Raw genomic sequence first — 16,546 nt, 5'->3', positions numbered from 1 at the left:
GTTGAGCCAGCTCTGGCTAAAGTTTACCGTTGTTTTTGACGAGAGGGCGCTTTTCCCCGAATTTCAGTTCATTAAAAGAAGTTGAGAAAATAATTCTGGTAAGTATGCCCTCTATATTTTTAGCAATGTACTCCATTATCCGCAACATAAATTTTGGTCCTGACTTAGAAGGAGCAATGGCGGGGGCAAAGAAAAGAGCAGCCGATCCGTTGGCGGGTTCAGTTCCAGCAAAAGCACCCAAGAAAAGTACAGTTTCCGATAAAAAGAATATTCAAATCCCCACCGCAATGGCAGCAGAGTTTCCAAAATCCCCAACTCCTGAAAATCCTGCGCTACTTAAAAAGTTTTCTAAACTAAAGGCGCCAAATAAGCATCACCGCACCGAGCCTTCAACAAATGAGGCGTCAAATAGGACGCCTCGCTTCGGTGCACCAATAATTGACGCAGCCAAAACAAAGTCCGTGGAGAAACCCAAAGTAAACCCGGGAAAAATTACGCCACCAGTATCCACGGAGGCACCGAAAAAAATGTTGAAGAGGTCGTCTAAAAGCCCGACAAAATTGTGGAAAGATATCCAAAAATTGTCGCCCGGTACTGGAATAATACTGGATAGCTTTATGGAGAAGCACAACGATTCGCTCATAAATCTTAAAAGGGAGGGCTTTATCATGGCCAGTAAAATGCAGGCCAACATGTTGGACTCATCGAAGAAAAATTCTGAAAATCTTAACCTAAAGAAAAAGTAAGGCTTGACATTTTGGTAAAGTATGTGGATAGCTCCAGTCAAAACTTTCTTTCAGGTTGGCTAACACGGAGCGGGAGTTGTCTGGCTTGAAAAAAGATCTTTTGGAGCAGCAAGAGAAGAACGCAGAGAACATCAAAAAGTATACGAAAATCAACCAAGAGTATACCAGCTGTGAGAAAAAATACGATAAGGAGCTGGGGATCATTAAAGCGTGTGTAACAAAGCAAAATACAGACCTTAAAGCCGCTCAGTCTCGAATTGCTACACGGGATCTCGACGTAAGAGGATCCCCGATCTTGAGTAAAATTGAAACCTTCTCCACAAATATATATTTTTTTGCAGCTGAAGAATTTGCAACAAACCAATCGTGAACTGGCTGGCGTTATCAACAACTTTAAGATTGAACTGGAAAGGTCAAAAGTCATAAACACTGAGTTGATGAAGTACAATAATGAAATCACAGAGGAGTTTGAAGGTCTTAAGATAACATTTGAAGCTATGACTGCAGAAAAAGAACTTTGTGAGGTATGTTTTATTAGGGTTTTAAATTGTTTCTTTACATTAAATATCGAAAATTCAGAACACTTGTGTTATTTAAATGGATAACCCGCTCTATACATTCATATCTCATCCTGTTTTTTAAATAAACATCAGTAACATCTTATCTTGCTAGCGTCATAAGTCTTTTCACACACATTTTATCTTATGTTACTGACTACTCTGACTTATTTTTTACAGGCTAACATTTCACAGCTGTCGACCGAGCTAAATGAAAAGAATATTGCCGGCGTGGAAGCTGAAGAGCGCATTAAACAGCTCTCTTCTGAAAACAAAAAGGTTTTGTCTAAACTCGTAAGTGAGTTAGAATGCAGCGAAAATAACTGTCTGGAGCAGCAGCGATTGACTGATCAAGCCGTAAAAGATCTTGAACTAGCTTTAAATGAGATAAATATATTAAAAACTATTGTGGATGAAAGGGAAAGAAACAATGTGTCCCTTAATGACGAACTTAAGAAAACGACGGAAAGACTGAGCGAGCTGGTTAATATCAACGAATCTTATTATAATGAATTGTGTGAAACTAAATTAAAACACTCACAAGACATAAAGGATCACACGAATGCTCACGAGGTGGGTTCAATAATACACATCATTTTTCTTTTCTTATATTTAATAACTGTATCTTATTAGACTGCTCTTCTGGAGCTAAAAGCTCTATTGGCTAAGGGGTCACTTGACTTTACACAGCTTAAGAACAGCAGTGACGAACTACAAAAGGAAAACCATCTGAAGGTCGCCGAACTTCAAGGAAAGCTTAATGAAATGGAGTTGCAGCGTAAAAAGCAGGAGGAGCTTTGCAATGAACTGCAAATGAAAACTAATAGCTATGAAAAAGAAATAGAACGACAGCAGCAACAGCTAAGTAATCAAATCGAGATCATGACATCTAAATTTGAGGCAGAAAGTCTGCGCAATGCTGATGAAACTCAAGCACTTAAAGCTGCACTCGTTCAAAGTGATGGAATGTTGAAAGCTGAGCAAACGAACATGCAACGTTTGGCGATTGATCATGAAAAGCTTGAAATTTTATTTGCAAAGGTACAGGATGAGAAGGAGAAAATCACCACTGAATTATCGGCAGCTAAGTTGAAATTCACACAAGAGCTGAATTCCCAGGAGATTCGCCTTCAGGTAAGGTTTAAAGGATGAGAAAACCCAGTGCACTGATAATATTAATTCTATAATTTTTGTAACAGAAAAAGTTATCTGAAATGCAGATGGAAATTAAAAATAAAGAATCCGAAATGCTTGAATTGGAACGCGAACAGAACGTAAGTCTATTAGGTTATTCCTTTGCATACAATAATCCGTTAATACCAAATATTAATATGTCGATAGAATGAAATGGCCGTACTTAAATTCAAAATGAATCGAATTAACAGTTTAATCGACCAACCAGTTCACAAAGTGGATGTGGACACATCCTTACAGGGTTCTAAAATCCAAAACACGAAAAAAAATGCTCCACCGAAAAAGAACGTTCATTTGCCGGGCTCTTCAAAAAAACGTAATGCTGGTGAACAAGGGATAACCACCGGACATTCGACAAGCTTTCAAAGCGAGGATGGGCAGCCGGTAGGTATTTATATGATGATTACAAAACTGATAATCGTATTGAGCTTATTGTAACAGCTTGTAAGCGCTAATCGGAGTGCCAAATCAGCTCACAATGTGCCCACACAATTATCGACTTCTAAACTCCAGGATGCCATGGAAACCTCCAAAACACAAAGCACTCCAAAAAAAGTGCAACCGGATTCAAACGATGATTTGCCGAGCTCTTCAAAAACTATGTTCGGTCATCAGCGACAAATTGGTGCAATACATTTGTCAGACTTTGAAAGCGAGGATGACCAGCCTGTAAGTATTCAGTATGGATCCGAGGTTACCCAAATTAATTGATATTAATTTATTGTTACAGGTTTTAAGCTATAAAAACCATAAACTGTCTGCTGTGGTTAAACCGCAACAGGAAGATCTGTTCGACATTTTGAAGAAATCTAATTAAGCAAGTTAACCACTTAATACCAGATAAATGTAAGGATACTGAGTGGAGAAATGAATTTAGAACTTTCGTTATCATTTAAAAACTATTCTTTAAATACTTGTATCCTGCAAGTATTTTTTAAGAAAATACTTTTCTATCTATTGAATTACCTTAATTTGGTAACTAAGTGCTAAGTAACTACGTAATATTCGATATATTCATATAAAAAATAATACGCGAAATAATTTTCATTGTGTTTACTAGATGCAGTTTAATAGTTTTAAAATAAAACCATTATAAATTTTGAATTCCTTGCTTTTTTGTTGGAAGAATGTACGGATTTTATCCGATTAAATTGAATTTCTGATAAAACTCGTCATGGCTTGGTTTACATTGAAAACACTAAACACTTAACAGATTTTGAAATCATACCAAAAGTAAAAACGTAAAAACAACACGGAAAAAATAATTCTCTTCTGAACTAGGATTTGATAACCTTTATGAGATGGTCCACGTCAGCCGCATCAACTACGGCATCTGCCTGAATGCCGGCATCTTCCATTGCCTTTCTGGTACCACTTCCCACGGCTATCATTTTGCGATCCTTGAGCGATACCTTGAAACTCTCGAAGAACTCCAAGGCACTACGGACGCTGGAGGGTCCAAAGAAGACGATCGTCTCCATTCGCTTAAACTTGAGGGCATGGCGCATCTGATTGACAAACTCTGGATGCGACCGACTCTCGTACACCTCGCAGGCATCCACTCGGAACCCCTGGGCCACCAACCGGAGGCGCAGCGTCTGACCAACACCATTGCCACAGGGCATTAGCAACGGAAGATCCCTTTTGGGTCCGAAAGTTTCCACGATCAAATCGCACAGATTGTTTGCATTCACCGCGTGATCGCCCAAAGTTGGCAGGTTTTGCAATGTGAACCAAGCCGAGCTGTGGGTGTTTTTACCCAAGGCGTAATTGTGCAAGGGTCGCCAGCAACTGGGAAGAGGCGCCTTGTCGAGGGCCTCGTTAACCGCCTGTACACATCGAGGGGCAGCAAATATAATCCCGGCATATCTGTGGGGCTCCTGCAGCTTCGCCTGCAACTGCTTTAAATTCTTGAACACAAAATGTGAGGGAGCAATGAAAATGGGATCTAGATTATGGCTGCGCAATGCCGATCCATAAAAATCATCAGAGGATGGGACCTTCAGCAGGATAACTGGACGCTTATTACGCTCTCCCATTGTGCAAATAAAATGTATTCGTTTAAGTTAAATGGAAAATTTATATTTTGTTTGTTGCGATCGATTTGTTGACCGTTTGAATCGTAAAGGAATTGAACATACAATGTTTGAAAACTATCGCTGCGCTTATCATGAATCTTTTTTAAAAAGTTGTTTGATAAATACAGTGCGATTGTATTCCCTGTCTATAAATTTAAAATGGATTCATATTAATTAAACTTTAATATAAATACAGATATTTATCCAGAAAGGGTATTCAAATTCAATTTATACTATTTTTTTCTCCCCACTAATAAATCTCTAAATTTCTGGAATGTTATCACAAGCATATGCAATCTTTTATAATTTGTATGCATTTATATAGAAAACAAGTGAGTTTAAGACATAGACCAAGCAATCGTAAAATTAGCAAGTATAACAAATAGAATTAAATCCGTCTAAACAGCTCCCATTTGCAGAATGGGAGTGAATAGTCTGTACGCCTTCTCGATGAACTGAACGGCAGATAGCATTTCCGAAAAGAATGTGCTAACCCGGGCTTTGGCCTCTTCCGGTTCCGGTTTGCTGCTCAGAACGGCGGCGAATCGGTGGCTAAGTCCTTGGAGGTGCCCGTTGAACTGCTGGCAGATATTGACCACGCCGTCCACCTCGTTGGCAGTGCTGTGATGTGACTTCACCAGCAGGAGCTCGGCGATCTTGTGTAGCTTACACATCTCCAGGGCACACGCTTCGCTCAAAGCATGGATGCTCTTGGCATACGCCTGCTCCAGATCGCCGGAAGAGGCCTCCTCGGAGTTGAGCCAATCAAGGGACTGCGTCCACTGTCTGAAAAGGGGATTTTGGGAATTATTTATACCATTTTGATTTAAATTAAGAATACTTCCAACACTTCTGTATTCAAAAAGTAATCTTTTGTAGTACGTTATCGGTCCGATTGTTTCACAAAACATTTGTTTGAATTTGAAATAGAGAATGTGGCGTATCCTTAATTAAATAATACCCACTTTGCTATGTCATCGAATTGAATTCCCAGCTCGGCATCCTTAATGGTGTCAGCTAGTCGCTCGTTTAGCTCCTGCGACTCGTAGTCTCCTTCGCTCTCCACATCCAGTTCTTCCATGTCGAGCAGCTCCTTCACCTCGTTTATGGTCTCCTGCAGTTCGGCCAGGGCATTCCCACTGACAGCATCCAGAAGGGTGTCCAGCTTGAGGCGAGACTCTCTGGACAGGATTTCCAGTGCCTCGAAGTGCACCAGGCCGCAGTAGTTCTCAAAAAGGACCTCGAAGCGTAGCTGCGCCTTCTGCTTTTCCAGCTGCAGTTGCTGCAGGGATTGCTCCATTTGGTCGGCATCCTTTTTCGCCTCCAACAGCACGGCACTCAGATTGGGAGAGTTGGCGTCCAGGCCGAGCAGCTTTCTCTTGTGCATCAGCTTGGGATCGTTGTCCTGCAGGATGGTCATGGTCTTTTTGCCAATGCCTTCGAGCGTGTCCAGTCCGGTGTTGAGCACCTTGGAGCCCAGATTGGTGACGAAACCCAGGCCAAAAGCGGGCGAGGATTCGTTTTCGTCTTCGAGATTTTTCTCTGGAGTTTTGTCCTCTTTCTGTGCGGGCTCCTTGGCAGCTTTTTCCGCCGCTTCGGCCTTTTCTGCTACATTGATGCGAGCGAGTTCCTCGGGATCGGGCACTCCTATGATTTGATTTAGGCCCTGGTTCACTTGTGTCGTTATGGTGCCCAATCCTTCGGTGGCCGTACTCAGCACGGAGCTCAGTTTCCCGCCCCAGAGACCCCAGGATGATGAGGCGGTGGCTGCGGTCGTTGGAACTCTTGGAGTTTCCTGCTTTTCTCGAGTCTCCACCTCTGCTTTTGCGTCGTTTATGCTCGAGACTTTCTCCTCCAGCGGCTGCTCCTTCTCCACATGGACAAACTTGTCATCATCGTCGCCCCAGTCGTCCCAATTGTCGTCCTCGTCGCTCTGAGCCCAGTCGTTGCCACTCTCATCATCCTTTTTCGGGTTTTTGGACATTATTTGCTCTGGATTTTCTGCTCCACGTAGAATTTTAGAATTGGTTTGCTGGAGCTGCCAACTCGCTGCAGAAACACAGCTGTTACATATCAGGCTGCCAACATTTTGACTAGGCGATAACTTTGGCGCGGTTATCGGTATTTGAAAATCATTATTTTTAAGCTTTGTAAAATGTACGAAATATAAATAAATAAACAAGAGTAAATATTACATTATATAAAGAAGAAAAGGTAAATTCGACTTCTAATGTTAATACTTACCACAACTACAACCTCTCTCGATGATGTTATGTTACTTTGAATATTTGGTAGTTCTGTAATCTTTGACAATACATTTTCCGTGACACAACTGTTTACCATAAATTTATCCTTGTTGTAAACAGATTTATAAATATAAATAATCTAACTACTTTTCTTCTAAGAAAAGAAATAGAATCGTTGTTAAGACAAATGTTTTACATAAAAAGGCTGACCATAAAAGAAAAATTGCATTTCTCGAACCAAATTTGGACATTTCAGCCTCCAATTAGATTGTATATGTATATTATAAAGATTGTGGTAATTAAAGAGTCACATTTTAGGTTAAATAAACGTTGTTCATATTAAAGAATTCTAGAAATCATCATTAGAATGCTTAAAACAAAAACATTTTTAATCTTGAACTTCCTAGATTGTCAATACATAGACGTGGGTTACCATGGTGTCATTTGGCTTTTGCTCTTATTAGGAAAGCATAAATAATTCGGGATGCTGCCGAAATTCTTTCGCACACCACCTCAACAAGACACCCACATAGATACACTCACGCACACTGTTGTCAATGCATACAAATTGAATTGATATTAGTTTGTGAAATATTTAAGCTGCCAAATACCAAACAAATGTGGCGTGTGTGTGCGCCTGCAGAGCTTTTCCCGTACTTAGGCACCTGTTTTCCCCGTAAATCCAACTTTTTCATGGCCTTCGTTTATTTCCTATTTCGATAAGATGGGAATTTGTATTCTAATTTGGAATAAAATGCAAATATTATTGTTTGGCTTGGTCTTGTTTTGTTGGGCTACTTGTTGAAGTTGTTTGTCCATAGGACATGTGTACACATATTGCAAATTACAGTGACCACTCACTTTTATATTGACAATAAGTTTTAATTAAATGGTATTTCATAAATTTTTCATTTGTTTGCATTTGTAAAATTTAATATCTTTGGAATATGATATTTGACAACTTGCAAGGGATTGATATGTTTTCTCCCATATTCAATTACAAAAACACATTGCATTTTGTTATTAAAACAATTTTTAAAACACATTTTTTCCCCTTTTTTTTTTTTTTTTTATGATTTCTATTTAAGTTTTCGATTAAAACGCGTTTTTGGTTGAACTTTTTGGTCCTGCCAGCATTGTGCCACATCTAACTGGGCTCATAAATTAGAAAATCACACAAGCACGTATACAAATGTACATTCATTTGGCCAAAAACCGAAAAGTTTTACTAGCTGAGCTAACCAGCATATAACTTTGACAGCAACGTTGAAGCAGCGCAAAATTAACAAACCAACACAATTTTCGCACGCACACACCTTTCGCATAAACAAGGAATTTTCATAAACTTGCTGCACACTTTTGGTCCTGGGCTGCCAAGAGGTTTTCCAGCAAGAAACCACATGAATATTTCGTCAAGCCGGGAAATTTATCTTCCGCAGCAACGAGCAGATAGGTGGGAGATAGCGCAACTCCCTCTGCGATATGAGTAATTTTTTAATTAAAATCTTGGAAAAGAACACTAGTTCCGCAAAACCAAAAACCGCTAAAATGTCAGTTAAGTAATGGAATACCTTTATATGCCTTTAAATATAACAGCAAAATTACCTTTAAGTGGGACACTAAACTTGCGACAGCTAATAGCATGTTCAGTGTTTTATCAGAACCAAAAATTAAATGTAATTTTTCAACAGATAGGTTTTCTTATGGGTGAGTCAAGACAAATGGGTATTGAAATTTATCTGGAGAGTCGCAAGAAGAGGTACAACAATGAAGATTATAACAATAAGAACAGGTAATAATTACAGATACAGATCTGGATAGGTTAATAATTGAGTTATTTAATTAAAAAAGACCTAACAATAACAAACGTCACAACTTTAAGCTAATACGGTATAATCTGGTTTGTTTCTTATATTCTTATATATATCATATTTATCTGTACAAATCGACCTCAATTAGTGATTTCAAACCACTAGAGATTTTAGTGACACCCAGAACTTTGCTTTAATATTCCTTCTCATATAATACAGAATGTGTCAACCCAAAATACCCATACAATGTAGTTGCAACACAAAATTAAACTTGAAAATTTGTTTTAACTATGGGCAAACAAGAACCCCGAGGAGATGACAAACATAGATGGAGCTCCATCACACAAACTCACGCACATCTTCCTTGGCTGCCAACTGACATCTTTGTCAGGCGACTAATATCTGGAGAGGAGCCACGTTGTTGTGGCACCCACTTTGCAACCCACTTTTTCCCCAGGACAACAATGTTATTGATACCTCCGCCAAACCCCGGACAAACAAGAGAACCCTTTTGGCAAGTTCCCCCGAGCATATTGTCTCAGTACGTGTGTCAGCTCAAATTTTATTCCCATCGACTTGATGTTTCTTTGTGAAGACTTTTGCCGATGACAATAAACCAAACTTCCAGCTGTTTATTAACATGTTTCTCTGTCAATATATATTCTGCCATCTATAAATACACGCACCATGCCAAATTGACGATGCTGATGAGGTGGTTCAGGGGGAGGTTGGTGTGATGGAATCCGGACCCGGAACACATATCTCTGTCCTACAAGGATCGCTTTACAAGTGGAAAAATTCCTTTAGGCCAAAGTGTGCATTAAGAAGATTGTTTTACTATTGTTGTAAGACACCCAAAATGTACACATTTATCTATACTTATAGATACCAACACACTTACGCAGATACTTTAACTACATGAATATTGAAGGCACTGAGAGAAATATATCGTAGAAAGTTTGAAAAATATATTGTATTTTAATGAATTTGTAAATTAAAATATTTAACATTTTAAAGCTTAAAGTAAGCGAGTTTCCGATATTTAAGTGCGGTAAAATTTTATTTTTTTATTAAAAAAAGATATGTGGAATACCAGATGGGAGGTATTAAATATATTTTACAATCCAGGTATACCTATATTTATGTTTAAGTCGATCCTTATCGACCAATCTAATTTATTTTTTCATTGCTTCTAAGAATCAACAATTCAATTCTCGCAGTGTAGTCCCACGAATCTTGCCCACAGGCGAATGCTTCTTGTTCTTCTCGTCCTTCGTCTTGCTTCCTGGCACTTCTCCCATTTTCTCCTTCGGCATCTACAACAGCTTCCTTGCTGTTGTCATTCCACTCAACAAAAGGATTCAAATTTCATTAAATCTCATACAAAAGTATCAAAATGCCATTGTTGTCATGGCACAACCCACCCACACACACACACACGTACTCTGACTGCATTCGCCAGGACCTTCGCTCACACTTACTTTCTCAGATGTGTTTGAGAAACTGGGTCTGGAAGGCTTGACGTCTTTAGCTATTGGTAACTGCTTTTACTTTGGGCCTTTCATTCGATTTACGTTTGAAGTTACCCCACATGTGCCCATGTATTTGTGGACGGGGGGCGAAGTGTTTGCCGTGGAGGCGTGTCCTGATCGCTATCTACTGTAATGGAAAACTTAATAGACAACCGGCTGAAATAAACTGGAAGAAAGGAAGCGAGCTTCTCAGACCTGCCAATTCGCACCAAAACGTTATTCGCAGCAATTGCACTCGTTTGATTGCCGCCCCTGTTAAGATAATCCTCAGAAAATCAGATATTATTGCCAATACGGCGATATATGATCTGCTTAAATTGGGCTGTGTGGGAAATGACACCTGCCGGTGGTATTTATATTCACTGAGTGGTCGTAAGCTTATTACTTTTAGTCGACTCGGGCCCAGTTTATGTAATAGTTTCAAGGAGTGTCGATAAAATCTGTTATAAATAGCAACCCTAATTGAGGGTCCACGTGAAACTATTTAATATTAAATTTTGTGCACCTACAAGGCTTATACTTTAAGGAATAAATACTTTTTTTGAAATTCATTAAAAGTTAACATACATTTTTATTGGTTTTTGTATAAAATCAAATTAATGTAAAACCATAACATTGAAAGTATTTTAAATATGTTTTATTGTCAATTAACATTTTATCCCTTACATTTATAGCCAATTTGAAATAAAGGTTAAATTAACAACAATATGTAATTTGTTATCCATTTGAGATTGTTGTGTACATTATTTATTCCTCTTATCATCGGTAATGCTCGTTGTTTTTAGGAAAAGTGGGATTGTGGTTATGTCTAATTAGCCACAATGCTACAATAATACATTTCCATGGCAAACCCCATCGCCTCAATCCAACATGTTTCCTTATCGTTACAACTTTTTCGGCTAAAGGCAAACTTTTCAAATTGCTTTCGCATTAAAAACCACTAAAATGCGTTTTCCGCTTCACTGCAACCAGGTCGTTATGTCGCACACTGTACAGCCAGTGTTTACTTCAAGTGTGATTAAGTTTTCGATGATAACCCCTGTCCACGATATTCGGTTTCTTTCAGTTTTCGTCAACTCATCAAGGTTTGGTACCACAAATGTTCAACTGCCTTTCGTTTCCGCCCCTGTGTGTTAGCTTGTGTGGGCGTTGTCATTTGGATTTAACATTTATATGTCGACTAAGGCAGAAGCCACAGGATGATAGTCGAAACTTGGCCACAATAAAATTGCTGTAAACAATGTGGGCCAGCCGAACAAATTTTCATAAGCTTTTCCCATGCAGCCCTTCGTCCTCCGACCTCGAATAAAACCGCAAATCATTGGGCAGTCCTGCTGGAGCTGAGGCCAGATAACTGACCAGAAATATTACACATACGCCATGTGAGCATTATCTGACTGAGGCAATTTATTTTATGTTCTTTGAAACGCATCGGAAGTTTATAATTTTTGAAATTTACTTAAATCTAAGCTGTTTCTCTGCCTCCTTTCTTAACAGGGCTTAAACTCGATTAGGTTTTAAATGGGATTAGTTTGGTAGGTAAAGTTAAAGTGAGCGTAATTACTTTTGTTTGTGGCTTAACTGGCAAAACTAATTTATTTGAATGAATTTAATTATTAAGGGCTGGGACAAACTTGAATCAAAATTTTAATGCAGAACAGCCACAAAGCTTAAAAGTTAGCAGATTACAAAAATGTACTGCATACAATGATATTAAATCAATGATGATATTAAATCATAGCTTATGATATTAAGCTTATGATATTAAGCTATGATTTAATATCATTAGCTATGATTTACATTACATTTTTTTTAAACTTTTAAATTTGGTTCTGGTTAAAGATTATGGATTATGAAATTATCTACCCTTTCCCTTTCCGAATTGTTCTTCAATCTTTCGCCACTTGACAATCATTACTGTCCTGAATCCCGTAAGAAATCACGTTCCTGGCGGTTTTCGAATGTCAACGAGCAGAACGGAATGATGCCACCAATGCCACGCATGCCACTAATGAGGCTCGTTAGCGTGGTCATCCAGCTGGCTGCTCTTTGGATCCCCAATCCCTTCGTCCATTTACATCCACATCCACATCCTCCCACGTCATTCGGCGGGTAATGTATGCAACAAGCCGAATTGTACAAATGTACGAGTACCAGGCAAATCGATAAAGTAATTTGGCCATGGCCAGTCAACCTGCTTCCACTTCTCCTGTCGCGAACATTTGGCCACATAATTTTGTTTGGCACAGCAGCACGTAGCCGATGGCTGAGTGACTGGATCTGGGGACTGGGACTGCGACTGCGACTGGGACTGGGAAATCCGGGGAATGGCCACGGATTCGGATGGGTTCGCCTAATTGCAGCACCATCTTGCGGTTATGCGTTCTACGTGCGTTTGTCGCACGTCTGGCTAATTAAAATTGCATTTTTCGTACGCTCCGCACAGGTTATTGATATGGGCCATGTGGATATATATGTACGTACTACGTAGAGACATGGATACTGACTGCACAAATGCTTACCATGGTTTATCGTGCCACCAGTTGGCCATCGTTTATACTGGCCATATTTCTGAGTGCCTTCTGTGGGTTTGATGAAGTGGAGGAAGTTGGAGGATGTAAAGGCAATAAAGGGAAAACGAGTACGCACACTAGGTATGGTAAATCCAATGCGAAACAAAAAGGGGAGTTATTTCATTAAATATATATTTGATACTTTTTCAATTATTTAAATTTAACTAAATTTAGATTCATCTGTTTAAATTTAATTAAATTTAATTACATGAGTACAGATAAAAAATAAAATTTTAATTAAATTCATGATCATTATATTGACTTATAGGAAAGCCATTAATAATTAAATTCTCTTCTAATTTTTAAATTTTTGTTTTAAAAAATTAGACAACAAAATAAAGATCCTAGGGAACTCTAAGCTACGATTTTTCTTATTTTTTTCTGGAACTGCAGAGTATAAATATTAATAGATTTTTCCAGTGTGTGCAGGCAGAATTTCCTGTAACTGTTTATCACCATACCTTAAAGTACCCCACCTGAAGACATTTTGTAGGTTGGTTGTGTTCAGTCAACACATCTATCTCTTTGGTTGTGGGATTGTCAATAGGGCTGTGTATACCTTTCACCATCTGCATAAAATCAATCAAATGAGCTGGAATACTTTAAAGGGTCAGAGACCTCCTGATATCCCCAATAGGCCTAATTAATTGATTGAAGATGTCCTCGGTGTTACTTTGGTTTGGGTCACCTCCAACTGCTTCCCTTTGTTGTCGGGGTCACAGTTGCAACTGTCATAATATTGACTCATTGCCGTTGTAATTAATGGTGTTAAGACTCGCACGCCATATTAATGCAAACCAATTGACAGGCGGCATCCGCTTTGCGACTACTGCATTTCCCCCATTCGAGCTATCATCTGGGGGATATTGATTTCAATTATAATGATGTAACACAATGCACGCTATACCCTAATCGACCTCTTCATCTCGGTTTTACTTTCTCCATTACCCCAAAAGGCATGTTCGGGCATGTGGTTCGAATATTAAATAGAAGAACCAGTTTGCTACAGGAAATTCCAGCAGTAATTAATTGCACGGCAGAGAAGTAAATTATTCTGGTTGAAATATCGACGAGGAAGCCAAATCCGCACCTTAATTGGTTAACTATTTTATAAGTAACAGCCCAAAAATTAAACTTACGTTATAAATTTAAATATATATTTTATTAACAAAAAATACAGCCAAAAAGTATTGTTACTTAGGTAAAATAATAGATTCTAGTAAAAAACTATAAATTTACCAGGAATCTGAATATGACTGGAGTATACCTCGTAAATTTAAATTAAACTCGGATTAGTTGGAGGGTCTGCAGTTTTTGATCACTCATCGTAGCTATCATCGCTGTCCAAATTGATTTCTCCTATTTGGGTATCGGGGCATTTGGGTTTGGCGACAGCCAAAAGAGGTTCATCCTCAGACTTAATGCCGTTTTTGCCACGATGTTGTATTTTTCTGGGGTAATTCCATTGGGAGACTTTGTTCTTGCCTCGCAGCGAAGATTCATTCCATGAATCTGACCCTTCAGTCGGTAGATTTCTTGGTCTATTCGGTGTTGTGGGTTTTTTGGATGAACTTGGAATATTGTCGGCACTAATTCCGCGCTTATATTGCTCAAATAGACTATCGGCCTGTCTTTGCTTGGCATCGTAGGGTCCTTCTTCACCACGACCTGGGGCATATTTACCTTCAGGTGGCAAGTCCTCGATATAGAACTGTCTGTCGGGTATGTCCTTGTAAGCATCACTATCCTCCGACTCTTCCTCGCTGTAATCCGATTCTAGGATATCGGATTCAGAGCTATCCAAGCACACCTTCGAACTTTCTTTCTTGAATGATCGAGGTGGAGTTTTGGTCATCTTCACTGTGATGGGTCTTTTCAGTGGATCATTTTTAATGAGTTTTCGATTGTATTGAACTAGCTTCTCCTGTTTGATTTCCTTTTGGGCTCGCTGGGCTTCGAGTTCCTCTCTTAACTTGCGGCAACGTTGCGACATGGAATTTCCCGGATCCGGCAGTTGAACCACCCTTTTGCCAACCACATTATCCGGACTCAATTTCCAGTCGCGCATGATTAGTTGAGCCAGAAGGGGAATATCCTTCGAGTCGGGTGTGATGAAAAGACTTTGCTCCATTTCACTGCGATTGGCCACACTCTCACCCGTCTCCATGCGAAATGTTTCCAGGGTGTGCCTGTAGCCGAACCAATGAAAGAACTCCATAACCAGCTGATTGATTAGCTTGATCAGACTCTGATCTTCGGATAGGTTGGCTGATCCACCCATTAGAGATTGTTTTCTGATCACATCCTGCTGGCCCCGCATCATCTGAAGGACCTTTACGTGCATTTCACTCCGAAGTACCGCCATTGTTCCATTTTTCTCCAACTGGCTTTTGATGTTCTCCTCCATCAAATGCTCATAAGCAGCCTCCAACTTAATCTCATCCGAACTCATATTTATCTATTGTATATTCTTACACGAATTTACAGAATCAAAATATTAAACTTTATAAATTTAACTTCTACGCTTTTGTCGAGATCAATTTGTGTACGTTCAATTTGAGTTGGAGTACAGTTGTGGCCAGAGACTGGACATTTGAGTTCAAACACTTTACTCACGGCCTCCTTCAAATTTGATTTCGTTATAATTCCATTGGCCTGTGGCCAGGTTTTTTCTACCGTCTGCAAAGTTTATATCAAATTTTTTCTTTCGCCAAATCGTTAATCATGCAGATAACCTTGAGGTTTGAACAGTCTGTGCATATATTAGGCATTAGAAGAGAGTGTTGAACCAAGATTTGTGCTGCCTTGGCAATGGCTTTTACTCAAAGATTATATTTTTACAAAAGATGTTTATTTTGTATATGATAAAATATGGTTAATTTGTTTAACTAATTATTTTAAAAAGATTTTGTTCTTATAAAACTCTGCAAGGAAGCAAACCTTAAGAAATATTCCTTTAAATTCCAAGCATTGGCTCAAGCGTTTATTTATTTTTCTCGCTTTTCCACTTTTCCAAACTATCTCTAGATATTTCTCATAACTTTAACTTAAAGCTCCCATTAAAGTTCTGCTAAGCCCAGTTTAATTACCCACTGCGCCTATATTTATAGCTTTAAGTAAGAAAGAGGTGGCTACAAAATTGAGTGCACCTAATGGAATTTAAAAGTTTATTTGCTTAAGAAAAGTATTTGAAATTCTTTGGGTTACTTTGGGTAATACTTTTGGGTAATCAAGCATAATTAAAATCAATTGCTTAAAAAGGTATCGGTAAGGCTCTAGAAAAATTGTAGATTAAGAATATATATACAATATTTTATCAGGAACCACTTCTGGGTGCCTTCTTTTGGGTGGTGAATATTTCTTTTCATTTATTTGCAGGTGCTGGTAAAAGTTTGCTCAGAAATTGAGCCAAAGAAATATTTAATAACTATTTTCTTGCCGGTTTTCCACTTTTTTTGGTCTTGTTTGGGAAAGTCCTCTTTGCATTTACTTTTAATTTTTGTAATGGAATTGTTAAGAGCGGATGGTCGGGCAGAGGGGACTCAGCTGATTTATAGTCAGCCAAAAGTTTTTTGAGAACAAAAATTCATCGGTGAAAAATGCCAGCCGCTTTGGCCTTAAAGTTTTCAACTCAGCTTTTGTTTAAATATTTGTCCAACTAATTAGCAAAAGTGTTGCCAAAACGACAAAAAAATCCAAGCGAAATCTGTAGATATACATTACAATATATTTAGCTCAATGCTGCGCCATTTCCGGTTTATCTCTCAACTAATTTTTGTTGGTGTAGCAAAGCAAAGCCAATTAGGCAA

At 38.8% G+C, this 16,546-nt stretch overlaps 4 protein-coding genes across 5 annotated transcripts; 1 reads left to right on the top strand and 3 right to left on the bottom strand.

The window, feature by feature from the left end:
* Positions 1-7: 7 nt before the first annotated feature.
* LOC108037164 (rootletin) lies at positions 8-3,547 on the top strand. 2 transcript variants are annotated; one of them, XM_017113680.2, is made up of 10 exons: positions 8-98; positions 169-742; positions 801-1,023; positions 1,088-1,270; positions 1,484-1,876; positions 1,937-2,437; positions 2,503-2,577; positions 2,645-2,881; positions 2,939-3,166; positions 3,228-3,547. In XM_017113680.2, exons 2-10 carry the CDS (start codon positions 177-179, stop codon positions 3,312-3,314), a joined length of 2,493 nt encoding a protein of 830 aa, XP_016969169.1. In that variant the 5' UTR covers positions 8-98; positions 169-176; the 3' UTR covers positions 3,315-3,547. The 2 variants fall into 2 exon arrangements, with proteins under 2 accessions (XP_016969169.1, XP_016969177.1); XM_017113688.2 differs by lacking the exon at positions 8-98 and having other exon boundaries at positions 163-742.
* Positions 3,548-3,638: 91 nt separating this feature from the next.
* LOC108037199 (uroporphyrinogen-III synthase) lies at positions 3,639-4,740 on the bottom strand. Its single transcript, XM_017113722.1, has one exon. It carries the CDS (start codon positions 4,534-4,536, stop codon positions 3,775-3,777), a length of 762 nt encoding a protein of 253 aa, XP_016969211.1. The 5' UTR covers positions 4,537-4,740; the 3' UTR covers positions 3,639-3,774.
* A 126-nt stretch (positions 4,741-4,866) lies between these two features.
* On the bottom strand, positions 4,867-6,619 carry LOC108037179 (protein FAM114A2). The gene is made up of 2 exons (XM_017113700.2): positions 5,541-6,619; positions 4,867-5,361 (listed from the first exon to the last, which is right to left on the bottom strand). Exons 1-2 carry the CDS (start codon positions 6,557-6,559, stop codon positions 4,974-4,976), a joined length of 1,407 nt encoding a protein of 468 aa, XP_016969189.2. The 5' UTR covers positions 6,560-6,619; the 3' UTR covers positions 4,867-4,973.
* A 7,295-nt stretch (positions 6,620-13,914) lies between these two features.
* On the bottom strand, positions 13,915-15,308 carry LOC108037055. Its single transcript, XM_017113508.2, has one exon. The coding sequence runs from the start codon at positions 15,187-15,189 to the stop codon at positions 14,056-14,058; it is 1,134 nt and encodes a 377-aa protein (XP_016968997.1). The 5' UTR covers positions 15,190-15,308; the 3' UTR covers positions 13,915-14,055.
* Between the last annotated feature and the right edge of the window lie 1,238 nt (positions 15,309-16,546).

Source organism: Drosophila rhopaloa, unplaced genomic scaffold (genome assembly GCF_018152115.1).
Source record: "Drosophila rhopaloa isolate 14029-0021.01 unplaced genomic scaffold, ASM1815211v1 contig_167, whole genome shotgun sequence".
Classification (NCBI taxonomy): Eukaryota; Metazoa; Arthropoda; class Insecta; order Diptera; family Drosophilidae; genus Drosophila; species Drosophila rhopaloa.
Note: the sequence above shows the minus strand (reverse complement) of the source record. Positions and strands in the feature narration are given on the sequence as shown.